Raw genomic sequence first — 11,218 nt, 5'->3', positions numbered from 1 at the left:
CTCCCCTGCCTGCCTCAGTTTCCCCACACTGCACCCTCCCCCCCCCGACCTGTTTTATCTCTCTGTAAAAACAGAAAATAGGAGAATAGGGTCAGTCCCCACCCCAAGGGGGTTTCTGCCATCCTCCCACCCCCCAGAAGGACACAAGATAAAGGCACCGTTTCACTCGTTTATTACAAATTTTGCCCCCCAGGGGCCATAAAAAGGTACAAAATTTGCATTTTTGTGCTTCTTCCCCCCCCAAACACCCCATACTATGTACAAAACTGAAGAGTACAAAAGGCATCGGTCGCGGTAACGGGTTTGTGTCGCGACAGGACGGATTCATGATGTCACAGCGTCCCCCTCCCTCGGCAGGGGGGGAGGGCAGCCAGAGCAGCACCCAGAGTTACAGAATTAGGATGGAATTAGTTAAAACCACAGTTTCCTGCCTGTCATCACATGTCGTGACAGGGCAAAGACAGGCACTGTGTCCCAACTGCCACGACAGCCAAGCATTTCCAGCTCTCTTCCAGCTGGATCCGCCTCGTCCCCGCCCCAGTCCGTGAGGATTCTCTGCTGGCTCAGAGTGCCGGGGTTTTCCACAAGATTCTGGTGCCCGGGATGGCCCTGGAACAGTGGTTCCTCGAGAATGCAGCAGCTCCTCGGAAATGTGGCAGTTCCTCGGGAGCACTGCCCCTGCAGGTGTATGGGGCCAGACGTGCTGCAGGCGCGTGGCACACGGAGCCGAGTCCAGAAAAGCGGGAGCGACCCACCAGGTGTGGTGCTCACTGGACATTGTTGTTGGCGACACAGGGATCCACCTGGGCGACGGAGCAGGAAGCGGGTGAGGGATCCAGGCAGGTGATCCCAGATCCACCCGGCCCATCCCGTGCTGGTGCCGCGCTCACCTCCGTGTAGGTGGGGGGGGGCATGAACTTGAACTCGGGCGCGTACATGAAGATGGGGCTGTCAAATCCATCGGGATCATCCAGGAGTGGGGTGGTGGGGCTTTCCAGCCGGTGATCCTCAGGAACAATGTCCAGGTAGCACGGAGGGGCTGTGGGGACACAGGGAGAGATCAGTGAGCTCACCTATGCGCGGCCCCCAAGCCACTGACGGGGTCCCCACACAGTGATCCCACCCTGTGGATCCCACTCCACTCACCCTCTGGAGCGTCCGGGAGGTTCAGGTCCACCCAGCTCATCTCAGAACTCGTCTGACTGGCCATGCTGGAGCTGCGGCTCCCGATGCCCGAGCGACTCCCAATGACCAGCGGCAGCTCCAGGATGATTTTCTTGGAGCCTGGGACACTGACGTAGATCTGCAGGAGAGCCAGGATTTAGGGGTGTTGGGACGGGCTGAAGATACCCATGATAAGGAGCAAGATTAGGAGGAGAATGAGGGGATTCCCCACTCACCTGCAGGAAATACTCCACACGCAGGATGTTGCAGCCCAGGATAGAGGGTTTGAGCTTCCGCACGCGGATGGTTTTGCCACGCCAGGATTCAGAGGTGCCAGAGATTATGTGATTGCCACGAACACAGGAGAGTTTCTGGGAGAAGACCTTGGTCTGTCCATTGGCCAGGTATGTGTGCTTGGCCACGATGGCCGCCTTGGGCACCACGATGCGTGAGCAGGTGTTCTCAAAGTCTGCATTGATACAGATCTCGTCGCCTGCCAAGGAAAGGACCCAGATGTTAGGGATGTCAGGAGTTTCCTTACTGGTTCTCCCACTCCCAGTTCCCTGTTCCCAGCAATCCTCACCTTCACAGAAGCCCTTCCTGTCAATCTGGGCACTGACAGACACACGTCCATCTGGGATGAACATACACGACACTTTTTTCTCCTTCTTGGCTGCAACTGGAGACTGCCGAGAGAGGGAACGGTCACACGCTGGCCCCATCCTGTCCTTCCCACCCTCCTCCCTTCCTTCCTCCCTTCCTTCCCTTTTTGCAACCAACCCTCAAATTCCCCTAGGGTACAGAACCCACCCCAGCCAGTGTCAATTTCTGGAATTATCCAGAAGTCCTTAATCCCACCCTTAATCCCGCTCAGCCCAGATCTGATTAAAGACGCTTGGATGCCACAGGGTTGGGCTGACCCTCCCCAAGGGCTTTCCTCCCAAGCCTTTGGACCACTCAGGGCTCACCAGCAATTCCGGGGTGTTCACATCCACAGGATCCATCACCTCAAAGCGTTTTTTGACCTGCTGTGTGGGGCAGGCCGGACGCTCCAGAGACGCCTTCACCCAGTAATCCACAGAGCCGTACTTCCCCTTGAACGTGGTGCCCAGTGGCCTACAGACATGCAGAGGGTCACTCCAGAGCCAAAACACGGATTTTCCAATTTAATTCCATCCCCAGAGGCAGGTGTTGCCTCATACTCACCCCTGGGGCAGCTCGAAGCCAAATTTGTACTCATACTTGTTCCCAGGCCTGAGGATGACGGACCCGTCCTCATCTGCAGGAGGGAAAGGGGAGGGAAACATCAGATGGAGCTCCAGGGCAATCCTCGGTTCTGAGGGCGTTGGGTAACACCTGTCCCTGCCCCAGGAACCCCATGTCCTCTCCGTGCTGCTCCCTCCACCTCACCAACACCCCAAGCCTCCAGGGCAGAACACAGTGTCCCACTGGCTCCACCCCACCTCCAGCTCCTTCTTATCTCCCTGCTCCAGCCCCAAGGTGTGATCCTGTGACCCTCCCTGAGTGTGCCACCAATGTTACCAACTCCTCTGGTGTCAAAACACACCACAGGAACTCCCCAGGCTCTGATTTTGTCCTTTAGCTCACAAACTTCGACTTGACTTGGCCAAAGCTTCCAATATTCTTAAGTTTTGCTGGATTTGGTCATTCTTCCAGACTCCAGACTTCCATCAACTCTGTGTTGGTGATCAAGGGGCTCCACTGGGACCCACTACAGCACCCATGTGGCCAATCCCAGGGGTGCCTCTATCTCTTTGTCCCCTCCCAAGCCCTCTGCCCCCATCCAGCCCCACCCCATGTGGCCAAGCCCTGGGTCAGGGCTGGGCTGGGGTTATGAACCGGTGTTTAAGGGAACCGTTGCCCTCCCTCCAGCCCCATGCCCTCACCCGTGGGCTGCTCCTCAAGCGCCAGCACGTCCTCGAAACGCAGGTACTCCATCTCCTGCCGGCACTGGGCTGGGCCCTTGGCCCAGGTCACCCTGGCCACGCCGCATGCCAACACCTTGACGGCGCTGACACGGGTCACCTCGGCCACCTCCACCAGCACACGCCCAGCCACCTTGTCCCCGCTGCAGTAGATCTTGTCGGGCTCGCTGAAGGCCACCATGAAGCTCTTCACCTTCTTGAACATCACCATAGCTGGGGCAGCACGGGGACGCACAAAACAACGGCAGCGGGGCTTTATCCCCGTGGAGCAACAAAAGCCGCCCGAATCAGGCGAGTTCGGAGCAAAAGGGCGACTGAACGCTTTGTTTTGAGGCGCTGAGGGATGCCCACACGCTCTCCCGCCCTGGGCCCTCAGCCGTCTGCGAGCTCCCCTACCGCCGCTGCCTTTTATAGGCTCGGGAACCCCTCCCCCCCCCGCCCGCGCCAGTTGCTGCCGGGGGCGCCACGCCGAGGGCGCGTGGCCAGGCGTGCTGCTCGCGTGATCAGCGCGCCCATTGGCTGCCCCTGCCTTGTTTACAGCAGCGGCGACCAATCAGAGAAGCGGCGGCGGAGCGTGGACAGCGTGTGAAGGAAAGCCGCGCGTGTTCAATGGGGCGGGCAAGGAGGGAGGCGGAGGGACAGCGCGGAGGGCCAATGGGAAGCGAGAACGGGCGGCTGCCGTGGCCAATGGCGAGCGCGGAATAGGATGGCATGTTCCCCGGCTCAGGGTGGGCGGGGGCGCTGGTCCCAGTTTGGGACGGGCCGTGTTGTACGGGCGAACTGGGAGCGGCCAGGCTGAGCCGGGAGGGGGGGGGGGGGGGCGTGGGGGCTTCACCCCCTTCCTCAGACTCCTTCTCCCCACCCAGGGCAGCCGGGGGGCGTCTCCACTGCCCACCCTCCGGGGTACCTTCAACCCTCCCCTGTTATTTCGGGTAAATAAGGGCGGATTTGGGGTATGGGATCGAACGTGACTGATCGAACTCCTCTGGGGAGGATTTTCCTCTCTCTGCTGCTTTCCACAGCCCCCTTCCCCAGGAATCTCTTCAACTGGTTCTGAGGGGTTTCCTCGGCCCCCTCAGTGGTATTCTCACCCCACACACACTTCCCCCCATTATCTGGGGTAAATAAGGGTGAGTTTGGGGGTTTAGGATCAAAGCCTGACCTCGGGGGGTTCCTCCCTCCTTTTGGTGTGTTTGTGGGAGTGTTTCCACCATCTCTGCTGCTTCCCACTCTGTTTTGGGGACACTTCCCACTCCTTCTTCCCCAAAATATCCCTCCCAAACATTGATCCAAGGTGCAGCAAACACCTACATCCATTCCAGAAACCGTGGCCCTGAGGGATTCAAGGAGTGGGACAGCATTTCGCCTCTCCCCCAACCCCTCCAGGAGACTTTACTCCCTGGATCAGCATTACTCCAGGACAGGCACTGGCTCTTTCCTCCTCTTTTCCCAGCCCTTAGTGCTTTCCCAGCTCAGGAAAATGCTGGGAGCAGAGGAAACAGGAGAACAATGTTCATGGAGCCACCCAGCAGTGGAGCAATGGAAATGGGGGGCTCCCCACCCCAAAGAGGAACAGGGAGGTTGTTTTTGTTGGGAGCTGTCCTTCAGAGGTTGTTTGTCCGAGTGTTCCTGGCACTTTTCCTGCCCTTCCATTGCCTCCTTCCCCCGGAGTTAATTCACACCTGATCGTATAAACCGATAAAGCGCCGGATAAACCGTGGGGCATAAACTGTTCTCCTGCCAAACCACAGGACAGAATTCCTCCTTGAGAGGGAATTATTCTGTGGTTTGGTGTGGAATGGAGGAATTGCACCTTTATTCCTCTGGTCCCCATTGTTTCCCACTAGGAAAAAGGTGATGAGTTAATGGAGAATTAGGGATTTGCTCTAATTCGGTGAAAGGTGGGGGAGCTTTTTCCAGCCTTTCCTGACATGGGATATTCGACCCCTTCAATTTGTGCTGGCCTTCCCGTCAGAGCCATGTTTAGGCTCTCCCTCTCCAGTTCCCACTGGTGTGTGCCTTTCCAAGGAAACCATCCCCAGCCTAGGGCTGCTTAGACACATTCCAGTAAAGCCAAAGGGCCTTGGAGCCCCATGCCAAGGAACTTGTCAAGGATATGATCCAAGGCATGTTCCACATCCCGAATCCTCTCTAAATTCCTCTAGACTTGTCAATCAGTGCTGCCCTTTCCCCTCCTGACCTCCATCTGATGGCAATCCACACACACACCCCCCCCACACCCCCCCACTCTCTGCTGCTGGAATTCCCTCGGAGGTCGGACTTGCTCCAGGAAATGTTCTCACACCAGCAGCACCCCTGGATGGATCTAGCGGGTCGGGAACACTGCAGGATTTTCACTTGTAAAAAGCAGTTTCCCAATGTCAAATCTCCTTCAAAAACAAGAAAATCAGGAAAGAAATCACCAGGAGTTCTGGGCAGGGACAACCTCCTGCTCTCACTAAACTGTTATTTAAGGCATTCACCCCCCATCTGAGCTGCTTTCCCGTGGGATTGTGGTGCTCAGAGGATCCCCCACCTTCATTTCCACTGCTGGATGGAATGGGGAGAGTGTCTGGATGGACAGGGAGAGTGGCTGGGTCCATTGCTTTTCCCAGAACTCCTGGCCAGGGGCGAAGGATGGCCAGGACAGCATGACTAACAGTCTCGGAATAACCCACTTCCAAAGCCATAGAGAAAATGGGCCCTGAGGTGACTCACTGATCTCCGGGTGGGTCCCGGGGAAGGAAGTGGGCATGGCACAGACTTGTTTTCGCCAGCACAGCTCCTGGTGCTGATAAGATCCGTGTTTTTCTGCTCCAGGTTATCGGGATTGGTTGCCAGGAGAAGCCACGCTGCTCCTGTGACAGCCTGGCCTTTGTCCTTTCTATCAGACGAGCAATATCCAGCTGGGATCACTGGGAAGCTGGAGGGTGCTGGCAGCCCCGCAGCTTCTGTGGGCTGTTTGCTCCATGTTTCTCACCTTATATGGTCCCTTCCAGCATATTCCAGGCTGGGAGGGGGGAGAGAGGGCCAGACAATGGCTGGAGCATGGGGACAGAGTGTTCTGGGTGTGCGATTGGGAGCTGGGGCGGAAAAGGCATTTCCTCTGGTTGTTTGTGTACAGGGAACATTGGGAATAGAGCCCAGCTGGAAAACAAGGGGCTATGGGACTGGGGCGGCTCCTGGAAAGCAACTGCTTGTCCCAAGCCCAGGATTTTCAAGAGTGGAGGCTCCAGAACAGGGCCAGGTCAGTTCCTAAATCCCAGCAGTGGTTTGGGGGTGGAAGGCAAGGTCTCCAGTGCCTGGCTGGAGGCAGAGAATGCTCAGCTATGCAGGATTTTCCCCCTGAAGTCCCACTTTTCTAGCTCTCACTGGGGACTGGGATGTGGAAGCTCCCCCCTGCCTGGCGGTTCTTTGTCCATGTGGGATTTCTTCCCCTGTTTTCTGCCCAGGAGGGGCAGGGAGGTGTTTGGAGCAGGGAGGGGGAGATAAGGCTCCAGAAGAGCTCAGCCATCCATAAACAAGGAGGAATTCAGATCTTGGGTCTGGAAAGCCTCGTGTTAGTCATCTGCTCTGGCAGGAAGAGGCTCTGGAGCTCTGACTGTGCTGGAGCCCTTCCCATGGGCTGGGTTCTGCGGACATCTAGAGGCTTTTCCTGGAATGGCAGATGAGAGTTATCCATCCATCCATCCATCCATCCATCCATCCATCCATCCATCCATCCACGTCTCTCTGGAGACTTCTGTTCCCCAGGCTGGATTTCTCACTCACAGCCTTGGAGCAGTCTTGGCTGCTGAAAAGGAGGAAAATTTATTTATTTATTTGCTGTTGTGCACTTTCCTGGCTGTGAACACCTCCAGGGATGGTGTCCCAGGTGTGTTCTGAGCGTCTGCACCTCAGATGGACCCTGTGACACAGAGTCTTGTCTCCTGGAGAAGGGGACTTTGGCCAACGCTCCCTGGGCAAGGTGACCTGGGCCACCCGAAGCAGCTCATGGTGAGGCTGCAGCTCTGGCTCTGGTCAGGGCAGGTATGGGGGTGTCACAGCAGGTCACAGGGCCACTACCTCCCTCTGTCGCAGGGCCACCACCTCCCTCCATCACAGGGCCACCACCTCCCTCCATCACAGGGCCACCATCTCCCTCTCTCACAGGGACACCACCTCCTCTGGACACCCTGCAGAGGCTCAAACCTGAGCCGTAGCCAGGCAGGGGTCCGGCTAAGTGGGGGGAATGTGCCAAGTTTGGGCTGATCTTGGCCCATTCCCAAATTAATCCACACTGCTCCTCCTCAGCGTGAGGGAGACATGAGGCCTCTCAGAGTCACGCTGAGGCAGAGAACAGATCTTTTCCCCTGCCCCGAATAAAGGAGCAGAACATCGGCGCCAATCCAAGTTGTTGATGTCAACAAGCGTGTTTCCATTGACGTCAGTGGACTTTGGATCGACCCCTTCCCTCCCTGGCTGATGTCACCTGCTAAAAACCACCTCAGCCACTACATCCAGCTCCAACGGGAGCCCACTTTGGGTGGTTCAGCATCCAATGCCCAGCCTGGGTGGCTGGAGCTGGAGGGGTGTCAGGGTCATCTCCCAAGGGACCGGACCGGAGGAAGAGACCTCGAGGGAAGGTTTAGGTCAGATATTTGGGAAATTGTGTTCGTGGGAAGGGAGGTCAGGCACTGGAACAGAGCAATGGTGGAGGTACCATCCTGGATGTGTTCAAAAACAAGTGGATGGGGTATCTGAGGACATGGGTCACTGGTGTGCTACAGGAAAGTTAATGATTAATAATCTCAGAGGTTTCTCCAACCTTAATGATTCCATAATTCATCAGCAACAGCTTCCACATGTTGTAATCCAGTTGTCAGAGGTGTCCATGTTGGGCAGCTCCTGGTGTAATTCTGGGTCAGGTGGAGCTGCCGAGCCTCAAATCTGGAACCAGAGCTCTCCAAATCAGGGGTAGGTCTCCAGAATTCCTGGATATTTTCCATTTGGGAGCTGCGCTCTAAATTTCAGAGGTGACTCCTGAGAAAGGGTTGGCAAGGAAAGCACCAGGCCCAGTCCTGGTGGTGCAGGTGATGGGCTGTTCAGGAGGAGGGAAATTCCATTTCCATTGGGAACCCTCCTTTTCCCCTGGAATTCTTGTTGATTGGCTCCACTGGCCAAGAACTAAGGGACAATTAGGTTCTGCATCATCAAATCAGTTCCATTTCTACCAGGAACTCCAGCACTACCAGCCTTGCTCTTGAGGATTTTACCCCAACAGAGGATTTTAGCTCCATGGAGAACTTTCTCCCCACAGAGGATTTTCTCCCCACGGAGGATTTTATCCCCCCACAGAGGATTTTATTCCTCCCCAGATGATTTTCTTCCCACAGGGACATGTGGAGCACATCAGGAAGCAACCTGCTTTCCTTTCCTCACTCCTGCTTTATTTCATCCACCCAAAGTTCCAGAGTCGAAGGAGCAGGGGAGGAAGGAGTTATTATTATCCGCATGTGCCACTGCCACCCAAAGACATGGAGAGACAGATGACAGGAAATGGGGACTCAAAAATAGACCCCTTTAATGTCAAACCCATCGGGGATTACTGGGAGCAGGGTAAAAGACATGGAGCAGATCTCCCGCTCGTCACTGTGTGCTCTGAGCACCCATCCAAGAGGGAATTTACCCTGATACCCATGAAATGTTTTCCTATGTATTCTTTGTGCTCTTGGCACAAAAGAATAAAGACAAAGAAAACCCCATGGATGTATTGAAATGTGAATTGTAGAACCTCCCTTGATGGAGGGGTTGCAACCATGCCTGGAGGGGCTGCAATTCCCTTTACCCCATCTCCACAAGCCCTTCCTGCAATTCTGTGGGACAGGGATGGCCAAGTTTTTAATACTTTATGAAAAATAAAAGAAAGTCTTCCCTATGGAAAACATTTCTCCTGTAGAACTCCATCTGGTTTACTGAAATCCTCTGAAATATGTGAAATTTGCCCTCCCCTCTGCAGTTCTGCACCTTCCACGGGGCAATACCCTGCCCATCTGTGTGCCCAGCTGGCTCTTTGCCATCAGGAATTCTGTTTTCCAAGCAAAAGCTCCAGATTGGGTTGGATTTGAGCAGTGACAGAGAATCTGGGCCCAAGGGAGAGAATTCCCGAGGGGTGTTTTGTCCTCCCTGAAACCTGACACTGGTCCCAAGTCCAGACCCGGCTAAATTGAGTCCACAACAGGTGCCAAGAAAACAAGGAAAAATAGCAACAGTGGCCTGGGATATAGGAGGCCTGAAGCTCCACAGCTCCCACTGCTGGAGATCCACTTGTTATTTATCCTGGAAGAGCAGCATAGGGACAAAACCAGCCGATTTCCATTTCTACTCAGAAGTCTCCCTCCTGGTCACAATGCTCCCCAGACTGATTTGTGGCCTTGCTCTGCTTTGGGAGCAGCTGAGTGAAGGGTCCCAAATCCATAAAAAAACCATTTTTTTCACTGCTAAAAATTGGGCTTTGGGCTTTCAGTCCATTATTTCTGGATGTGTAAGGTTCCTGAGTGGAATTTTGCTGGATTAGGGGAGAAAGGTGGGAAGTGAGTTATGGAAAGGCTCTGAGGGACAGAGGGGGTTTCTAACCCAGGGGGTTTATTTTTCTTTGATGCACTGCAATGTCACATCCTTAGGGAAAAAGGAACACATCAGAATTAACAGAAAGATTTGGATCTGCCTTCAGGAGAGGAGCTGGGAAGAGCTGCACCATCCATGTGAGACCAGTGGGCACAAACCAGGGTTCATCTCTCCCCTCTCCTGGGTCTCCAATTCCTTGTGGCTGTGGAGATGCCTCCTCCAAGGTGAGGCATCTCTCCTGACTGCAGCAACAGATTTGGAGCCAGCAGGTCTCACAGGTTCCCCACAGAGCCAGCAGGGGTTAAAAGTGCAACAAAACAGCCCAAAGTCCACACGGGAGGAGGAAGAGGAGGAGGAGAAACGACGGAGAGATGAGTGGGCAGCCTCCCCCAACCTGGAAGATGTGGAGCTTCTCAGCATCAGGCAGGAAGAGCCGGGCATCCTCCAGTGCCCCATGTGCTGCCATGGTGAAGTTGGTGTCCCCTGAGGTCACCACATCGAAGACACACGACTGGAAGTAGACATCCTCCACGGGCAGCATCTCCCGGCAGAGCGCTCGCGCTGTCTCCGCAGGGACACGGCCGCGCCCGCGGGGGCTGCGGGACATGCGCTGGCTGTGGGGGCAACCACCCACGCACAGCTGCAGGTCCTGCTCCTCCGTGAAGGCCCGGGCCACCTCCTCGGCAGCACGGATGGAGAAGGAGAGTTGGCGGCCGGCCTGGCGCACAGCGATGGTGGTGCCGATGTAGTCGGCACGGATCTCCACGTGCCGGCCAGGGCTGCGCTCCCAGATCACGAGGCTGCTTCCACCCGGACGCATGCCCCCATTCACGGAGCCATCCTGGAAGGCCGCCGGGACGTTGTCCAGCTCGGCCTGGTAGACCTTCTGGTCAATGCATTCCTTCATGTTCTTGAATATGATGGTGAGCTGTGGGGAGCAGGGCAGGAGGGGGATGTCCCCATCCCAGGTGTTCAGGGTATGCAGGTCCCACCCCACCTATCCATCTCCAAACCATCCCTGCCACAGTCCTTTTGGGATAACAACAATCCTTCCTTTTTTCCTTCATTTTCTAGCACCATTTAAGCAATGGAAAACTCAGGTGGAGCCAAACCCAGCAAGATTCCTCCAGGTACCCCATGGACCACACGGTCACCTGACAGCAACAGGAGTGTTTGAAGGTCCCCTCAACAACCTTCCCCACTGTTGTCCCTCCTTCTTCATCCCCCCTGGGTTTCGTTGAAGTAGTTCCAAGGATTTGGGGAAGTGTAGGAGGTGCCCTGACTCTGGATTTGCTGCCCAGCCTGTGCACCAATGTTACCTTGCTGGTGACTGTTGCGTTGGACCCCTTGGCCACTGGTGAACTGGTGGCTTGCACGAACAGGTAGTCGTTGTCCAGGAGTGGCCAGGAGCCCTCCACCCGGCATGTGTGGAAGTCATCGTGGAAGGTGCGGATGTGGGGGTCCCCAAAGGCAGCGCAGTGCTGGAAACCGGGGGGGCGGCC

General features: G+C 55.7%; 2 protein-coding genes across 3 annotated transcripts in view; both read right to left on the bottom strand.

Moving 5' to 3' along the window:
* Positions 1–155: 155 nt before the first annotated feature.
* TXNIP (thioredoxin interacting protein) lies at positions 156–3,499 on the bottom strand. Of its 2 annotated transcripts, XM_008629631.2 has the most exons (8): positions 3,072–3,498; positions 2,371–2,443; positions 2,133–2,280; positions 1,748–1,850; positions 1,401–1,657; positions 1,147–1,303; positions 891–1,039; positions 156–803 (listed from the first exon to the last, which is right to left on the bottom strand). In XM_008629631.2, exons 1-8 carry the CDS (start codon positions 3,319–3,321, stop codon positions 768–770), a joined length of 1,173 nt encoding a protein of 390 aa, XP_008627853.1. In that variant the 5' UTR covers positions 3,322–3,498; the 3' UTR covers positions 156–767. The 2 variants fall into 2 exon arrangements, with proteins under 2 accessions (XP_008627853.1, XP_017584377.1); XM_017728888.1 differs by having other exon boundaries at positions 156–1,039; positions 3,072–3,499.
* A 6,207-nt stretch (positions 3,500–9,706) lies between these two features.
* The window catches only part of LOC103612067 (hemojuvelin), a 4,370-nt gene continuing 2,858 nt past the window's right edge, over positions 9,707–11,218 (bottom strand). The window contains exons 3-4 of the mRNA XM_017728871.1: positions 11,036–11,212; positions 9,707–10,644 (exon numbers count right to left, since the gene is read on the bottom strand). Coding sequence (XP_017584360.1) covers positions 10,018–10,644; positions 11,036–11,212 — 804 coding nt within the window. The 3' untranslated portion in view covers positions 9,707–10,017. The remainder of the gene's footprint in view (positions 10,645–11,035; positions 11,213–11,218) is intronic.

The sequence above is a fragment of the Corvus brachyrhynchos genome, unplaced genomic scaffold (assembly GCF_000691975.1).
Source record: "Corvus brachyrhynchos isolate BGI_N302 unplaced genomic scaffold, ASM69197v1 scaffold443, whole genome shotgun sequence".
Lineage (NCBI taxonomy): Eukaryota > Metazoa > Chordata > Aves > Passeriformes > Corvidae > Corvus > Corvus brachyrhynchos.
This window is presented reverse-complemented; position numbering and strand designations above follow the sequence as displayed.

What these genes read in the sequence shown, in the direction of transcription:
- TXNIP (XM_017728888.1), bottom strand. Translation starts at nt 3,321, where the DNA reads ATGGTGATGTTCAAGAAGGTGAAGAGCTTCATGGTGGCCTTCAGCGAG. An exon ending in GGCTTCGAGCTGCCCCAGGG is followed by an intron (nt 2,281 to 2,370) that starts GTGAGTATGAGG and finishes GCATGTCTGTAG; the next exon opens with GCCACTGGGCACCACGTTCA. An exon ending in TGAACACCCCGGAATTGCTG is followed by an intron (nt 1,851 to 2,132) that starts GTGAGCCCTGAG and finishes CTCTCTCGGCAG; the next exon opens with TCTCCAGTTGCAGCCAAGAA.